The 19,696-nt window shown below is 39.4% G+C and overlaps 1 protein-coding gene across 1 annotated transcript in view; it reads left to right on the forward strand.

Moving 5' to 3' along the window:
* Positions 1-10,979: 10,979 nt before the first annotated feature.
* The window catches only part of KCNH8 (potassium voltage-gated channel subfamily H member 8), a 393,974-nt gene continuing 385,257 nt past the window's right edge, over positions 10,980-19,696 (forward strand). The window contains exon 1 of the mRNA XM_001162672.6: positions 10,980-11,315. Coding sequence (XP_001162672.1) covers positions 11,240-11,315 — 76 coding nt within the window. The 5' untranslated portion in view covers positions 10,980-11,239. The remainder of the gene's footprint in view (positions 11,316-19,696) is intronic.

Genomic DNA, 19,696 nt, shown 5'->3' on the forward strand with positions numbered 1-19,696 from the left:
TGTCCGAGTATAAATAAGCAAAAATGTCTTATAATCTTATCAGTTCATATTACTTTACTTGAAATAATTTCTATACGTGTTTTGATTGTAAGCTGCCTTGAGATAGTTTACGAAATAGAAAGGAGTTACTTTACAGATAAATTTATTTTCTTAAGCAGAACTTACATCACCTCACTTTTCACAAATATCCACCCATTTATTAATATGCATAGTTCATATAGCTTAACAGGCATCCAACAAATGGGAGCCTTTTGAAAAATATGTGTATGTTGTGCCAGATGCAGTGGCTCACGCCTGTAATGCCAGCATTTTGGGAGGCCAAGGCAGGAGGATTGACTCCAAGAGTTCAAGATCAGCCTGGGCAACATGGTAAGATTCTGTCTCTATAAAAAAAATCAAAGAATTAGCTGGGCATGGAGGCATACACCTATAGTCCCATCTACTCAGAAGGCTAAGGTGGGAGGATCATTTGAGCCTGGGAGGTCGAGGGTGCAGTGAGCTATGACTACCACTGCATCCCAACCTGGGCAAAGAGCAAGACCTTGTTTAAAACAAATATGTGTGTGTATGTATATATATATATATATATATATATATATATATATATATATATATAGATGAGATTGAAGCCCCAGTACAGGACATAGGCATGGGAGATTGGCCTCATAGTGAATAGTTATAGAATTAAGAAACATTCTATAGCCTTAAAATATTGTGACTTAAAGAACACACATTAATAGAAAGTGCCTAATTTGAATGAGGAAGTTTGGATCATATACTAACTCCTTGATTCATTTTTTTCATGTAAATGATCAATTCAGCAGTATGGGGAAAAATGGTAGGTATATTATTTTAATTTCACATTTGCATGATTCATAAATCAATAAATAAAATTTACACACCTTCACATGTACATATACCCCTACATTCAGAGTATGAATAAACCAAGGGAAAAAGATTGTATAGAAAAGAGAATTGTAGTAAAAGAGACATAAAGTCAATTTTGACTCTTGCTCCTGAAAAAGACATGCTATAGATTAATTCTGTTGTTCTATATATTCATTTCTAATTCATTAAACATTGTCTCATGCATCCTGTGTTGTAGATAACCTTACGTAAAGGTTGGACAGGATAAGATAATAAACCATATGAAGCTCAGGGTGCTGTGGAACAGACAGAGAGATAAGCTAATAAATATAAAGCAATGTGGTGGTAAAATGATTGAGATAATAATTATGTTAACTAACTTTTTTTTTAAACAAATATTTATGTGCCTACAATGTACCAGGGATTATGTTAGCCACTGGAGATACAATGGTGAAAAAACAGTGGATACTGTACTAATCATTTTCTCTATATTATTTCATTTATCCCTCACAGCTGCCCTGTGAAATGTGTGTTATTATAATCTCCATGAAACTAAGAAAAGGCTTGCCTAAAACTGCGCAGATAAAACTAGGTCAGAAGATATACAACATCTATTATGAAAGCAAATGCTTCTATTTTGAGTGGCATTCAAATTAGGCTGAAGTGGAAAGTGGGTATGTGTGTGTTAGTCATGCAAAGAAGGTCTGGGAAGCACTTTTCATGAAGTGAGGCTATCATAATCAAAGTCATAGTCTCTAGAGGAGCACTGTGTATTTTAGGAACTTCTAGGAATTGTGTTTTCCTTGAGTATAAATTTTGAGGATGGTGAGAAATGAGCCATGGCAAATAAGATGGGCTCATAATCCCAGAGGCAAAATGAAGAGTGACATGCTCAGATTTGCCTTTTATTAAAATCATGCTAGCTACATTGTAAAGAAAGGCTTAGAGGCTAGGCAAGGTGGTTCACACTTGTACTCCCAGTGATTTGGGAGGCCAAGGCAGGAGGATCACTTCAGGGAAGGAGTTTGAGACCAATATAGCAAAGATCTGTCTCTACAATATATATATATATTTTTAATAGCTGGGTGTGTGGTGCATGCCTGTAGTCCTAGCTACTTAGCAGGCTGAGGTGGGAGGATCACCTGAGTTCAGGAGTTAGAGGTTACAGGGAGCTATGATTTCACCACTGCACTCCAGTCTGGGCAATAGACTGGAGCCAAATATGGCTCTTAGATATAAGAATAAGGACTACTTGGGATCTCACATAGATTACTTGGTGGTATACACAGAAGTTTATGTGAAATAAATAGTTAAGGAGTAATATCGAGAGCACAATTAGGTATTGTCAGAAGCTTAGAGGCCTGGGTTTCAGAAAAAGATTAGGAAAGTGTTCTCAGAAAGGAAATATTTAAAATATGACAGTAACTGAAATGTAGAGTTTAGTGGCCCAGTTTATGGAGTCTTGAGGGAGACTAGAATATAAAGATAGGCTAAGGGAAGAGGGTTTTTTTTTTCTTTCTTTTTTCAAGAAACCCAACCATTCAACAGAAAAGACTCTTTCTGTTCAAAACAATAAAGTTTTCTATTTTAGAAATTTAGAAAGTTTTAAGAAGGAATTGACAGAGTCAAAGACAACAAAAAATTAGGAATATATGGATTGAAAATGTCCATTATTTTAGAAAATTACGTCATTATTGACTTTGATAAATCTTTTTGGAATGGTTGAAGAAGCAACAAGATCAAAATAATTTTAGATGGATTTTCAGGAAATTTACATGTAAAAGAAATGTGAAAGATCAGATAGATCAAGGAAGGATATGTCTCAGGATTAGAATAGCTGGAATATTTATAGGTTGAGAGAACAAACAAGTAGTGAGAGAAAAAGAGACAGAAATAAAGACATAGGAGAGAAGGGGAGGACAAATGGAACATGATTCTGGAAACAGACAATGAAAATTTCAGGTGGCTGTGTATTACTTTTGGAGAGAACACCTAATCTTCTGGAAGAAAAGAAAGTAGGATGGACACAGTGTATAAATACACTGGTACAGGAGAGAGCAAAAATGGAAGGTATTTACCATTAAGGTCTGATGAGACTGGGATTCCAGTGTTTGTGTAACAAGCCTGAACAGAGTATTGAAAATTGGATAGGCACTGAGGGACATGTTGTTTCCTGTGGCAGGAAATTTTCAAAACAAGAGAAAGATGGTGAGATTTAATAAATAAATAAGCAGTATTATCTCCACTTTTCACCTTCCACTCTTCCAAAGAGGCTCAGATTCATTGAATGGCAGTAAGATATGGAATGTATTCCTCCTTATGTAACTTGACCACTGTGAAAATTTATAAGAGTTGAGAATACTATTGGTTGAAACCATGTACCTCTTGGAATCTACTACTGAACTATTGCCCAAGGTCTGTTGCAGTGACCTGAATTCTGAAGGTGGGAATATATGCGGAATTACCTAAAATAGTAATACCTTGCATTTATTGAGCTATTACTGTAATTCGGTCATTATTCTGTGTGTTTTATATTATTCACTCATTTAAATATCACGAAAAGTCTGAGTTGGTGGTATCATCTTTTATTTTTATAGAGGGGATTTGGCAGAGTACTTTCCGGGTGCTCTTTCTCATAGGTGAGTAAAAGCACATGAGTAATTCTGGTCAGTAAGCTTTAGGAAGAGGTGATGTGTATGATTTCTGGGTTGAATCACAGGATAGCAGGTGACTTTTCTGTTCAGTGATCATGATGGAGGCCTCTGTTTCTGGATGTGCAACTGTAACATGGATGAGTGTCCATCAGCCTGAGTGCCTGAGTAATTGTGTAAAGAAGAGCCCCCTCTATTGCTTTATAAGTGATAATTACATTTTGGTGGTTAATTTACTTAAACTTGAGGTGGGGTATTAATTTGCTACCACAATATAATCTAACATAGCCTGACTAACAAGTGATCAAAATGAGAGATATAGCACTAAATCATAGGGTAAGTAAGTACTTCTTCACTTTCCTCTGCAATGGAGAGATGGGGACAAATACGGCTCTTAGGAATCTGCTACACAGCTAACAGCTCCAGGTCTACTGCAGTGATCTGAATCCCTAAGATTTTCTACCATGCCCATGGTAGACATTACTAATTGTTCTTCAACTCTCTTGATGAGTCTGGGAGCCATCTAGGAATTATTTTCAATACAGAAAGCCTAGTAGTTGCTATTAATTTTTAGGATTGAAGTGTAAATAAAACCTCCATGTCATCCATATTATGGACGTTTGTTCATGTCACACCTTGTTTCTAACTGCCTTTGAAATATGTGGCAGAAGCTCTAGGTAGGTTGGTTGACCCACACGCATTCTTAAACTGTTAGACCTTGCTTCTTTCTTTTATAAATCCTGGGTAATTAACTAATCACTTCCACATTCTTTTTGTAGCTAAAGACGTCTTTATTACACAGTGTTAGCTAATGAGAAATAGCAGAAATGTCCTGAGAGGAAAAGGAGGTTTTCTCAAGGAAGTTTTAACTTTGCCTAATAAAAAGAGCTGGTTTCAGCCAGCACTACCTCCTCCTCACTTCTGATAGTAGACCAAAGAAGTACTGGATGGAACTTTAGCAGCCATCTTGCAACCATGAGGAAAAGGTCAAGATAACCAGAAATAATGACTGATATTGTTGTGCTTTTGAATTTATATCTGCAACTAACCACCCCAGGACCAGTTATTTTAGAGAAGAATAACCCTGTTTGTTTAAGCCACTCTTACCCACTTTAAGGCAAGTATTCTGTTACTAGCAGACAAGCAGAATTCTAGTTAATATAAGGCACTTATATTATGTAGATATTCAGGCACATACCTATACCTATAAAGTAAGGGTTATAACAGAGGCATATGCGAGTTAATATAGGGACACATACAAAGTGAGTACTTAAGTTGATTAGAAAATTCAAAGAAAGGTTGCACTGGAAGCGATGTTAAAGGTAATCTTTGGGTCATGAGTTCAACTGATGAGGAAAGTTAGCGAGTATGAGATAGTCATTTGAAATAAGGGTAACAGCATGTTAAAGAGATGGCCTGAAAGAAGATATCATGTTCTGGGAATTGTACATAATTGAGCAAGTGTCAAACATAAAATCATGGAGGAGTTAGCTTGCTATGTGCATAAAAGATGAGGCTGGAGGGCTACGTCGAGGACAGTTATTGAATGGCTTCAACTAATAGGTGATATAATTTTGCTCTGTCCTCAAAGATACAAAGATTTTAAGGAAGGAGTACATGATTAATTTATATTATAGAAAAACACCATGCTGGCTGCAGTATAAAGGAGGAATTCAAGAAGAAGGCTTTCTGGCAGGAAGACCAGCTAAGAGAAATAGTTATAGTAAGAAATAATGAGTATATCAGTTAAAAGAGTGACAGTGGAAAATGGAAAAAGGACAGATTCTACAGATTTTATGAAGCTAGAGGTAATAGAAACTAGTGATAGATTATTTATTTTAATGTAAAGAGAGGATAATCAAGACTGGTTCCCAGATTGTATTTTGGGCTAGTGGTGAATCATGGATGAAAAATAGGGAGCAAAGGAAAAGGATGTGCTGGAGTGAAGGCAACAAAGATACATGTGAGATGTTTTTTGTTTATTTTCTATTCAAGATTCATTGTTAGCTGTAGAATTTAGTAAATGGGCTCATGGTTCTTTCTTCTCAGAAAACCTCCCTGATATGCCAGGGTCAATCTGGATCCTCTGTCAAGCAGACACCAAGATAGGAGTTGACACTGAAGAAAGAGCATGTAAAGGATAAAGGTAGGTGAGGGGGCAGGAAGAGTTTTCAGACTGTGATGCAGGGTTGACATCTCGGAAGGAGAGGGAAGGAACAGTGGGTAGGAAGAATGGTGCACTACTGAGAAAGTCTTTGTCAAGCTAATGAGGAATCCTGGCACAGAGATTACCTATTAGGCGAGCCCCACACAGGATAGAAAGGGCTGAACTTTACTATTGGCATCACGTTTGGTCATCGGCTGACATGGACAGTGTGGCAGATTTGAAGATTTGGCAGCTGAAGACTGTCATCAGCAACACTTTTCCCACCAGGTTCTCTTGACATGAGATCCAAACAGTGCACCTGTATTGCTACTAAATGTCAGTTCTTGAATATTCCAGAGTTCCTTTTCTTTGAGGGCAAGGGTTGGATTGTATTTTACCACCTCTTTAAAATTAGGATGGCCATATGACTTATTTTGGTCATTAAGTTGTAAGTGGAAGTTTGAAAAAACAGTATATGCTTTGCCGGATTATCTTTTTCTCTTCAAAGAAAATACCTTTTGAGCAGAACTTCCATCAATCTGGGCCCCAATAATGAGCAGGCTCTTACCAACTCAGGTGGGACATGTAGACTGAGCAAGAAATAGCATTATTGTAACAAGCCATTGAGATATTATGTTTTTTATTGAGGCATAACCTAGATTACTCTGACTGAAACCATAGCTTTGGAGATTGTGCTGGAGTATTTTAGTTTCTACATACACTGAGAAATAGGCAGTGACCATTGGGGAACAGGAGGCAGTGAACACTGGGGAAGAGGAGGCAGTGAACATACCACTGGAATCCAGCTTGGTTGGATATAAGAGCACAACAATTTGAAAGCGTTAGTCAAAGAAATGAACTGCTTGATTTTCCTTCTGAGCTTCTAAAGTCATTTATATTTAGAAGGAAAAGCTCACCAGTCATAGGTTGTAACAAATTATTAATACATAAATGTGTTCTGAGCTAACAGGACCATAAACTGTCATAGTTGGTCAACAATATTTATTGTGGATAAACAACTTGTATTAGATATGTTAGAACATAAAAAAGAGAACAATGATTATTATCATCCCTTTTATTGTATGCCACATATTATGAGATTCAAAGGCTTTCATAAATATTTTCTTCTACTCAGTGGAGGAAGTAGGGAAAGTATTATTATCCCAGTTTTACAGTTAAGGAAATGGAAACCCACAAACTTTAAATGACAAAGGGGATAAGTGGTTGAAACAAAACTAGAACTCAATACATCTGAGTAGATGCCTGTAAATTAAAATATTGCCTTCTTGCGAAGGCTAAAATTCTTGTTGCCAGAAAAAGTTTAAGAATATTTTCAGTGCCTACAGTCAAATACATATGCATCAATAAGGCATTTGCAGCTATTTTGTGTCATGGTATTGGATGAATGCTATAATTAGAAAACAGATGTGAAGCAGACCTAAAACCATCAAACTAATATAGAAAGCCCTGAAACTCTTTCCAGTTCCAGTCAGTCTGAAAAGACAACATCAAATGCTAATGAGAGAGAGTCAGTCTTAAATAAAATAAGAATAAAAATTGCTTTATCTGTGGCTTATAACCCTTAAGTGAATTTAATGTGTATTTTCTCTCTTGTGTGTTACATTTTCCCTATAAGGAATTATAGAGTTGAACCCAGATCTTGTACCCATAAATCTCAAATGCTTATGGAGACATAAAGAATAGGTAAAAATGGATTTTTAATCACATTAAGGAATGCTGTTATGAGGCAACTTCCTTTGAAACTCAAAATACTAACAAATTGATAGGAAGATTTTAAAACATGGCTCCATTTTATTTGATACTTGTTCCATCTAAAGGTTGGACTTTTCCCCCTTTCTGATTAACCTGGATTCTGTGCTTGCTTGCAATCTGGCCGTTTCTAGATCAGGCCTTAAGAAACTGGCAGTTCCTACTTCCTGTCTCTTCAGACACTCTGGAAACCACCATGCTGTGAGGAAGCCCAAGTAGTTCCTGGAGAGGTCTACACCAATAACTGAAGCCCCAAGGCCCTAGCACTGGCTGAGCTCCCAGCTGAAAGCCAGCACCAAATTTCCATAACTTTGAGTGAACCATCTTGGAAGTGTATTTTCCAGTTCCAGGTTAAGTGTACTCAGAAATAACCTGCCCCATTGATCCCTGTAAAAATTGGAGATCTGAAAGCAAAATACAATATTGTTGACATTTTAAGTCAATAGGGTTTGGGGCAGTTTATTGTATCAGTGAAATTTGCCTAGGTTGGTTTTACCTAGAGGCCTTCTATAGTACATAATAGAGTACCTTGGTCTGGTTATAGGGATTTTGTGCCTTCCTTTACATTTTAAAGTGAAAGAAAAAGATCTTTTCTGTGAACATGAATTTTTTATTATTATTGTTATACTTTAAGTTCTAGGGTACATGTGCACAATGTGCAGGTTTGTTACATTGGTATACATGTGCCACGTTTGTTTGCTGCATCCATCAACTCGTCATTTACATTAGGTATTTCTCCTAATGCTATCCCTCCCCCAGCCCCCCATCCCCCAACAGGCCCGGGTGTGTGATGTTCCCCTCCTTGTGTCCATGTGTTCTCATGAACATCAATATTTTTAATGAGGGCATTAAGTTTACTCTATTGTGTCGTTATCCTGTATTCTTGTAGCATTGTCTCGTTTAGTCCGTAGAGAAAGATCACATCCCTGTAGTGTGTGATCTACTATAAAATGAGTTGGGTTTTTTTGTGTCAATAAAATGAGTTGCAACAAAATGAGTTGGGTTTTTTTGTGTCAATAAGTGGGGACGGTGGGAAAATTTCCTTAAGGAAAGCACATGAGATTTGGTGATTTGGGGCAGATGATAGTGAAAACTCCAGACTCCCATGGTGCTTCTTTCACGGTCTTTGCTTTCCAGGTGGCAAAACATGTTTAAAGGGATTTAATATACTTAAACTTGGATGGAGGTCATGTTCTAATGGCACAATTTGGCCTCACTGATGCCACAAACCCTTAGGATGAACATTAGGTTTTCGGGCTAGAACTTAAAAAGGGCCTGGAACTCAAGACCAGAGTGGTGATGGCTGTCTTCATTAAGAAACACTTCTTGGTGGGCAAAGGATATAAGAGATAGTTAGGTCCATCTACTGCAGTTCAGTAGAATACAGGGCTTGAATTTGAATTTAGGGCAGGGATCTTGCCATGCCTAGCACAGTTCCTGACACATAATAGGTGTTGGAGGGGAGACAGTGAATGATAAATGCCAGGCTCCTTTTGCCATGAAACTGGGGCTTTCTTTTGGGTTGTCATTTTTAAGCCACTCTGTGGCTTGCTTCTTGCAGTGATTTCATATATTAGGTAACATAGATCAGGACCACGAGGAAACAATTTTTACACACACGGCCCTACCGTGCAAATTGTTATGAACCACAGTCATAGCTTACAACTAATACATTTCATCCTGAACTTCGAGCCAATTCACGGGTGGCGTTTATCTCCGTTTTACATCGGCAGCAACAGCCTGAATTTTCTGGGACACGATGCGCCACCCAAACAACAGGGACTCCCTCATCTTTTTCTCCCCAGCTCCGCCCAAGACTGAACCACATAGCCACCTGCAGTTGCGATCGGCTCGCCGCGTGGGGGACTCCACCCGCGTGAGCTCGGTTTCCGAAAAGCGAAGCTGGGGTGAGACACAAGGATTGAGGGGAGGACAGGGACGGACCTGCGGCAGAAGCAGGGTGCAGCTGGGCGAGGAACCCCACGTTGGTAGCTTCTCTTCTGGGATGGCCGCCCCGCGCCGCCCACTCCGGAATCCCGTCCCCTCCCCGGCGCGCCCCCGCCCGGCTAGCCTAGAGCCTCTGCCGGATCTTCTCGAATTTCAACACAAAGGGAATCCTCGGCCGCAGGAAGTGCATCACGAGAAAGGGGGCCTGGGGGCGGGGAGAGGGGGATGCCGCTTCTCTCTCTTCTCCCCCTCCCTCCCGGAGCCCAAGGCAGACGTGACGAAACCCGCGGGGTCCCCCCCGAAGCCCCAACAGCCGAGATAATTGAAACAAGAAACCCCCTTAGTAAGGGGGCGGGGGGTGGGCCCTCCCTCCCTCCTCCCGCCACGCCCGAGTTCCTGGAGATCAGAGCTGCCTCGCCGCGGCTCTGACACCTGTTTGCTTTTTCCCTCCTTTCCTTCCGGGTGCACTAGCACCTGGGCTTACGTTTGTTTTTCTACCCTGGGCTCTCAACTTCCCTTCCACACTCCCCCTCCCTTGCAGAGTTTTCTATAAAGTTCGGGCTCTGGGTGTCCCCTTGCACTCCCCACAGGGCTGTGCCGCAGGCTTGGGCGACTTTCCCCGCAGAACGTTGGCCGAGAGGGAGTCCCCGCGGGGGGCCAGGGGGGAGGACTGGGAGAGACTACTTTGGTTTTCTGAGACGCCTTCAGTTCCTGGCCGTCCGCCAGGCTTTCTTCCTGGAGGTGTCAGTCTTCGAGAGTGGGGGCTGGGGAAAGGGGGGCAGGCTAGGGGATTTGTGTTTGAAGCTATTTTTGGAAGGCAGCCTTACTGTTTTTACTTACGTGGTATTTTGCAAATTAATAAAAATAGCAAACTTTTTTAGAAATGCTTTATTCACATTTTACCGGAGAATGGGAAACCATCCATTGTCCGTTCAAAAGGCTATTTTTTTAAAGTTTGGGATGGCTTGGGGAGGCCAACGGCAATTTGGGGAGAAGGGCTGAAGCACCCCTTTTTGGAGCTCGGGGCCAGTTTCCCGGACTAAAAGACCCTGGTGACTGGGGATGGGCCTCACAACTAACTCGGGCTGCCCTGCCCCTGTCGCGTGGGCTCGCAATGGCAGGTGCTCCGGAAGGGGGCCGCCTTCCCGTGGGGCTCCTGGCTGCCTCTGCTCCCTTGGACACCACTGGGGGGCCTCCCCCTCCTAAGTTCTAGGCTGAGGCCGGATACCTGCCCCGACCTGTCTCCTCCCTTTCTCCAATACCACACCCACGGGACTCCAGTCTCCCCGGGAGTGGGACGGAGAGGGAACAAAGGGGTCTTTGTTCACTGGCTCCCGGGGGGTGGGAGTTGCGCTCGCTCTCCTTTCCCGGCGCCCCGTGGAGACCGGGAGGCTCAGCGCCTCTCCCAGCTCTCAGCGCCGCCCTCCCAGACCCCAGAGACGTCGGTCAGGGCGCGGCGCCCCGGGCCACTGCGGGCTCTTTCCGGGCGGGCGACGTGGGGGGCGAGGCACCGCGCGGCGGCGCCTGGCGGGCACTGTTGCCCGCGGAGGGACGGTGGGGGGGTTTCAGCAGCTGGCGGAGGTGGAGGGGGCGGGAGAGGGAGCCTGCGCCGGGCTGAGCCTGGAGGTGCGGGGCGGGCTCGGGGAGCGCTCTCGGGGCTCCTCCTGCCACAGCCGGGGCGGCTGGAACTCTCTCCCTTTCTCCCTCCATCCTTCCACTTTCCCTGCTCGGCCCCGCCGTCAGGCCGGGTCCCCCTTCCCTGCCGTCATCAGGTTCCCCTTCTCCCTTCTTGGCACTTTCCTTTCGAACCATCCTTCTGGACAAACTTTGATGGAGAATTTCACACCACGCTGGAAAAATGCCGGTTATGAAAGGATTACTGGCGCCGCAAAACACCTTCCTGGACACCATCGCCACCCGTTTTGACGGAACACGTAAGTCTTACACTTGAACGAGTGGTATGGCATTTTCTGAGACTGATTTTTCTCGTACACGTTACTTTTGCTCCCACCTTGCCTTTTGCACCAGCGGAGTGAATTTTCTTCTGTTCTTGCCAAGGTATCTTTTGTGCGGAGAAATTTGTTCCCTCATGGTTTGGTGTAGTATTAACACTTTGTATTGGTGTAATAGTTGGCTCTCTTGAGTTCTTGGGTTTGTTAAGGACTGAAACGCAGCCTGAGGAAAGACCGACGCCCGTATTCACTGTGGGACCTGCATTTTGGTGTATCTTTAGGGAATTGGTTGTAATTTTCTGAGGTGAAAAGGGGAATATCGGTGTCCCTAATCTTTCTAGAGTTTCAAGGCTCCCTAGATCAAAAGGAGAGCTTGGAGTGTTCTTTCTTGGAGCTTCATTCCGTGATATATTTCGGATAGGTATGATTTTCTATCTGAGTTTAAGAAATGCAGGATTGCCAAGTGTAAGCTTTCTGTAGAATTTTAAGTGTTGTGAGTTTGTCAGAACCTTGATTCCTGCTTTTGAGCTAGAATAGCGTATCTTTTAATCCTGAAATGAGCCTAACACTCAAGCAGAGGCTGTTCAGGAAGAAGGACATGAATAAAGACGATTTGATGATAAGAGAAAGTTTTTAGTTTTTTTTTTTTTGAGTACGAATATTATTGGACATTTAGCTCATTTAAGCTACAGTAGGAAAAAAATAGGATGTTGTGTGGTTGCTAGCAGACGGTTCGTTATCATCTGCAAGTTGTTCTCTTTCAGGACCACGGTCAGGTCCCCACTCCTTCTCAGGCTTCTCAAGCTCTCTACTTGACCCTGTGGATCTTCCTAGCTGGCTTTAACCCTGTAATTAGGAGTCTGTACTACCACCCCTAACAAATACTCTCAGTTGGTTTCACTACGAATATCCTCATCTTCTTTGTAGCTTATCCTGCTTCTGTGCACTGTCTTCCATTTTTCTGCTGAGACTCAGAGAAACTCATTTATCCTAAAGTCCTTCTTAGTGGTTCAAGTGTCATTGCTTTTACTCTGTATATTTCTTGGAGCTGATATGGGAGAGCAATACTAATTTCATTTCCACTCGAGTAGTCTAAATACACAGTCTTATCTTTGGGTGGGAAGCAAGTCTTGGACTTATGCTTCAGGGATAGTTGGAAAAGTTTACATGAGAAAGAAATGAATCACTTTAATTTTGTTCAGTTTTTATTTTTGACATCTAGTTTAATCATGGTAGTTTGTGTGGATATTTGGTCACTTCATAAGTGTTTTTATCTTTACATCTAGCCATTCTTTTCCCTTTTATATTCTAAATGTGTTAGATGTTATATATGAGGTGTAATGTTATTACGTATGTCTTTTTTAGATAATAATGATAAATATTATAGGAAAACTTCAAGTCCCTGCCATTGCCACTACCACACCACTGAAGCTCCACACAAAATCACCACTGCTGTGTTTTACCATGCGTGATGGCGGGTACTACTATTTTACTATTCATTACCTGAGGTACTGATCAGTTTCATGTGGATGTTTTTTTTTTTGAAGTTGAACATCCAAAACTAAAAGGCTGTAAACATTGATCCTGAATTTGTCTATTGAAAATGAGGTAATTGGCAAATGGTAATTGTTTATCTCATTGCCATTTAAAGTTGAATGAAGTGTAATGTGTAGTGAATCATCCCAGCACAGCCTTGGGAATTACTACAGTGATACATTCAGATATCAATTGCTAATGAGAGGGGCTTTAAATCATCAGCGTGGAAATATCTTGGCCTCTGACTCTGACTATAGTGATATGCATGATAAGCAGGAGGGCATGTAGGGAGAGATGGAGGTACTTGTGAATAGTTCTTTTTCTATGTTGGCTACACATTAATGTTAATAAGATAGGTTAGATACTTTAAATCCTTACTTTTAAAGAAGACCATCATGACATACCTGTATTTAGTATAGTAAGAAATCAAAAAGTCTTTTGGAGACCATGCTTGGTCTGTGCTCCACAGCATCTGGGGGATTCCTGGAGGGAACCAGTTTGCATGAAATCTGACAGTCACAGAAGCAAATTTGAAGGTGATAAGTAACATAAAGGTTGACTTTGGCAAGGTTTTGTTTACAACATTTAGTGAACACCTCTCCTCCCAAGAAACCCCCACTCAATGAAAGAGGGTTTTCTTTTCTCATTTTCTTTTCCTTTCTTTTTTTTTTCTTTTTGAATAGCAAGATGACTTGAATAATCTGAAACTTAAAATACCTTAAACAAAATTTTAGCCACAAATTTTGGTATATCTAGAATAATGGGTATACCATTTTTCCAGCTAGCTATTTACTTTATCTTCTTATGCCATTGTTTCTTGTTGATACAGTTTTATAATTACTATCTCTGAAACTATTTTCCTATGATAATCCTTACTTCTCTTGATTTTTATAGCTGTCATTTATTTTCTTTTGCAAGAGAAAACTATTTACAAATTTTAAATTTACAAAATTGCCACCTACTCAAAAACTTTGCTGGAAAGTGAATAATGTTAATTATACTGAATATGTAATATGCTGAGTTGGTATAATTTTTACCTTATTTGTGAAGTATATTTTACGGTCATGCTAGTTTCTTATTTTATTTTGGACAATTTTTATGAAAAAAAAAATTAGAGAGCAAACAACAACCCTGGCAAACTGCCTTGCTAATGTACCCAACATGCAGTATTATTATTAGCCTTATTAATTTATTTTATTGGAGAATAATAAAACAATGTAAGACATCATCTGAAAATCCTCCCAGGAAAAATAAATATATGACAACATAAAACTCTATAACATAATCCTACTATTTATCAGTTGAGATATTATCACAGGGCAACATAATAGAAGTTAATAATACATTTTATAACTTAGTGACACTTTATTATTTTACATATTATAATATTTCTTTTTAATATTTAAAAAGTGAGCTCTGTCAGGATTGAAAGACACTTGTGGATTATTAATTGAGGCTATTTTTTTCTGATATGCAATATAATTTGCGACCATTATTGAAAAATAAAAATATTATGTAAAATTACCACTAAATATATTTACTCTTGAAATATGTTTTATGGTTTGTATTTAACTGAAGTGTAATAAGACTTAGAAAAACTAAGAACCTTAGAAATCTTAAATACGTATACCCCACTTAGGGGGAAAAAGAAAAAGTAATTCCAATTAAGTTTTTTGAATTATTACACATAGCAAAAACCACTCACTTGTACCACTCTAAGACATACACATACACACATACACCACACACACACTCCTAATGTTATGGCCTGCAACTAGTTCACTTCTCCATAGTTTTTTTTTTTAAACATATTTGCTGTAATTTAAGAAAATCTTTTCTGTTTAGACTTTTGCTTTAAGTAAATATTAATTTGGACAAAGGGAAAGTACAATAAGGGAACACATTGGTATATATTTGAAAAAATATATACCAATGTATTTATATTTGAAAAAATAGTATTTTTAGTACAATTGTTTGTCACAGGATACCATTTGAGAAAAACAGCTTTTTAAAAAAGATACAAAGCTTTCAGAGGGAAGTATCCATTTTCAAACATAATGGTGGATTAGCCTACATTTTCTAGGCATATCAAAATTTGGGCAGACTACTTCTTCCCTTTTGGTTTACTAAGACAAAAATTTAAGTTTTAAAGGAAGTTTGTAGCCCAGTGGACTCCATCAAGAAGATTCCAATCAAAGTATTCAAAATAATGGTTGTTTAGAAACTCATTAATATTTGCATATATTTTATGCACTTCTATATAGCCTGTTTGAAATGGTCCAAAGAAATTTGTTAAAATTGATGCTGGGCGCAGTGGCTCACGCCTGTAATCCCAGCACTTTGAGAAGCTGAGGCGGGCAGATCACTTGAGGCCAGCAGTTCGAGACCAGCCTGGCTGACATGGTGAAACCCCGTTTCTACTAAAAATACAAAAATTAGCCGGGTGTGGCGGCATGCACCTGTAATCCCAGCTACTTGGGAGGCTGAGGCAGGAGAATCCCTTGAGCCCAGGAGGCAGAGGCTGCAGTGAGCTGAGATCATGCCCCTGCACTCCAGCCTGGGTGACAGAGTGAGACTCTGTCTTAAAAAAAAAAAAAAAAAAAGAAAAAAGAAAAGAAATTTGTTAAAATTGAAATACTTCCTCTACAGAGGAAATTCTCAGTGGTTTTTTTCTTTTTATCTTTTTGCTTTCATCAAGATACATAGATCTCTTAATGTTAGAAGCATAGGGAGAAGGATAATGTACCCATTATCATACTCTTGACTTTGTAGATGAATTCTGTGCCCTCTAAAGGACTTATCACAGGGGTTCTGATAACTTCACTACAATGAAGAAAGTGTTAGAATTACAGGAATTGGATTTATGTCTTTACCAGAAATGATTTTCTTTTGATTAGTGATATATACAAATAATAAGAAAAGTTGTATTGCACAGTCTTAAAAGCTAACATCAGATAATTTTGACATTATTATATAGAGAAAATGGACATGCAATATGCTGAAAATTGAAATTGTGTCCACGATATAGTCTTTCTAGGCTCTAACATTTTTCATTACTGTCAGTTCAAAGGTCATGGCATGAGACCTCTTCTGGCCAATGAGACTGGCAAAGGACAAAAAGTCTTTACAGAAGCATATTGAGGATCCTGAGTTACTAGTTTCTGAGATATCCTAGACTCAACATACTTCTGGAAGAGGCACAGTCTTTCTAAAGAAATGTGTACTTTATTCATTCACTCAATCATTTTTCTTTTTCTTTTTCTTTTCTTTTCTTTCTTTCTTTCTTTCTTTTTTCTTTTCTTTTTTTTTTTTTTTTTTGAGACGAGTCTCACTCTGTCGCACAGGCTGGAGTGCAGTGGTGCGATCTTGGCTCACTGAAACCTCCGCCTCCCCGGTTCAAGCAATTCTCTGCCTCAGCCTCCCAAGTGGCTGGGATTACAGATGCCCGCCACTACGCCTGGCTAATTTTTTTGCATTTTTAGTAGAGACGGGGTTTCACCATCTTGGCCAGGCTGGTCTTGAACTCCTGACCTCATGATCCACCCACCGCGCCCTCCCAAAGTGCTGGGATTACAGGCGTGAGCCACTGCACCTGGCCCAATCATTTTTCTAATAATATTCAATGAATACCGACTATACACAAAGCCATCATGCTAGGATATTTGGAATAAATCAGGATTATCTTTTTCTCAAATGGGGCAATGTAACATGCACAAATTACTATAATATAGATTAGAAAAAGATAAGTGTAATTCGGAAGGTGCAGACAAAGGGCTATGCACATTTGGGTGAGGGAGGAATAGTTTCTATGCAGGAATGATCTGAGAGGGCTTCATATAATAAATAACTTTGGGTGGGAATGATTGTATCATATATGATAGGTGCAAAAACAATATTCTATTTAATTTGCCATTTTGTACAGTACTTGTCATTGAGGCTGGAAAGAGCCTTTAGTGAGAATAAGAGGCATTTTAAAGGGTGTTAAGGGGTCAATGTAGAAGTAAGAGGGCAATGGAAAGTAGGTTAGACCAGCCATAAAAGATCTTTAAACCCACAGTTTTTGGTTATAATAAGCCATTGGAAGTGATAGATCCATATTTTGGTAAAAAACTATGGTGCCATCTATGCCTAGTTAAAAAACTTCCAAAATGCTCAACCTTCCCATGTTCTACAGTCTAAAGCACACTACAGTAGATGCCAACTTTAGACTTGGGATGTTTCTTTTTACTATCTCTTCTAATAATGCTTTTTAAAATAAAGGTTCCATAGAATGCAGTGAAGTTGATGTGTTCATTTTCTTAGGAATGTTTCTTTCTCCCAGGGAGTTAACTTTCTCTTAAGGAAGTGATAGATTTATTTCTCACCACACAGCTGACTACTCTTCTCCTCCAGGGCGGTTTACCCCTGTATTATTCTAGAGTTATGTCCTTGGTCAAGAAAAAGAATTGAGGGTTTGCTGGAATTCAGTGCCAGTGAACTTGATTGGAGAAATCCCAACAGTAAAAGGTAAAGAGTTGGAACTGCTGCAAAGATAGTATGCTTCGCCCTGGCAGTGTATATTTGCTGATCTCATCTAAATGCTGTGTTTAAAATCCAAAATACAAACATCAAAGATGAGACTTCAACTTCACCTATGACCTAGTTCATATTTAGCAACTGGAGCAATTGAAGAGCTTTCTCAGTAATTTAAACAGGCAAATATAGTTATTGGATTATAAATTCCCTGGAAGATATGTTTTGCTTTCCTTTATAGTTGTTAATACAACCATCTTTGTCACATAAACTCTTCAAATGCCACATGTCCCCAAATGAACTAATAATCTTTTCTAGCCTTTGAAACCTATTTGTTTTCTTACATGTTCCAGCCTCATTATTGGCATCACGACCCATCCAGTTCTTCAAGCTGCAAATCTGAGTTGGCCTTGACTGCCTACACATCTAATTAATTATCAAATTTTTAATATTTTACTGCAGAAATGCCCTAATTTGGCACTCAATTCCCTCTTTATTGCTTCTGTTTTAATTTTGATCATCTTTTTCTTATCTCTACAATTGCAGCCTTTCTCTAACTAGACCCCTGTGACCATCAGTCCCTTCTACTCCCACTTGTTCAGTTTCCATTGTTCCCAGAGTGATTTCCATTAAAAACAATATTACCACTTAATCATGTAACACTCCTGCTTAGAGCCATCCGTTGGCTCCCTGCTGCCTTTTGGATAATGTCCAATGTCCTTGGCATCATCTGACCCCAAGATGATTCTGCAGAATCTTTTCCAACCACTGTCTCCCAGGCTACACACATACTCATTCTAAATTCCCTGCTCTTTCATGGTTTTGGGACTCTGCTTTTCACTTGAAGAGCAAGATGCTTTTTGTTCAAGATCCATCCTGAAGATTACATTCTATCAAACTCCTTCTCTGAGGCTCCGAGTAAAGTTACATGACATTTCCTCTATACTTCCACATGGCCTTGCCCATTCCTCTAATCAGCTTTTATATGTGCTATAATTATATGCTTTCATATTTTAACACTCGACCATGAACTCCTTGAAGCCTTAACTATGTCATTACTCCCATTGCTTAGACTTATAGTTGAAATGGTCTTTGCTCAGTAAATATTTCTTTGAGTAAAAGAATTTCAACTTCTTTGAAGGCCAGGGCTGAGTATTAATTATATTTATCTCCCTTTAGTGGTACCTGGTGTTCCTTTTATTCACTATTGCATGATTACCTTTAGTTTTGAGAGAGAATACTGGACTGCCTTCCAGCCTCTTATTTTCACGTGGTTCAAGCACAAATTTCTTTTACAAACTCTAGTGATAATAGTGTCTATCATCTTGGGCATGTCTACATGCATGCTGTGTACTGTGCTGGTGCTTTTTCTGTTCCTGTCACAACCCAATAACCCAGCAAGGTGGAAGGCAGCACCCACTTTTTGAGTCAAAGATGACAAAATTCAAGCCCAGAATTCTACTATATCGTATTAGCCTGTGATTTTTCTACTATATCATACTGCCTCTAAAATGTGCTTGTATAGCAAGTGTAAACAGACTAGGGTGGTTTGTGGTATCGTTTCTAGTTTCTAGCTCTTGCAAATGAGATATTTCTTTAAAGATTTTAGCCATTTCTAGTTTATATGCTGTTTGTTCCCCTTTGGATATATTATGCTTTAAATACTTGTCATTTAAGTGATGTTTTAAAATAGGTATTAAAGATTCATAACTGGAACTACTAAATGCATTCACTGTGCAAAGCAGTTTAGCTCATCAAAGAAAATCTAGTGTCCATTTTTTTTAAAAAGGAAATCCATTTTCTTTGAGATTTTTCTGCTTAGAATTTGCTGACTGTAGTACTCTCTAGTGATTTCCTTTTGTTGTGAGGTTAATCTGTCTGTGAAGATATTCTAATTCTCATAGCTATTATAGTGATATCATTTTGGATATTTACCTTGTTAGGGTCATATAGAGGAAATTCTTCCATGTATTTTGAGTCTGCTTTTATTGGGAGGAATATATTTTCCAGTGTCAGGTACTGTTGACATCTTTTAACAGAAATAGTTTACCTTTTCTCCACAATGAACTTGCAGGAAGAAGTAAGGGTAGTTAGCCCTCCAACTCTCAAGTCTATAAAGCTTTTTTTTTTTTTTTAAAGGTTTTCTTTTGTTCTATTAAGTATTTTGGACAGACATCTTTATTGTATTTGTCAGTCCAAATGAATCTTTTATTCCAGTTATTGAACTAAAGGGAACAGAGACCAGAGCACTTACCAGTCTTACCATGTTTTATTTGATTTTCTGGAAAAAAGGATCCACATAAGAAGTTCAGATT

Source organism: Pan troglodytes, chromosome 2 (genome assembly GCF_028858775.2).
Source record: "Pan troglodytes isolate AG18354 chromosome 2, NHGRI_mPanTro3-v2.0_pri, whole genome shotgun sequence".
In the NCBI taxonomy this organism is placed as follows: Eukaryota; Metazoa; Chordata; class Mammalia; order Primates; family Hominidae; genus Pan; species Pan troglodytes.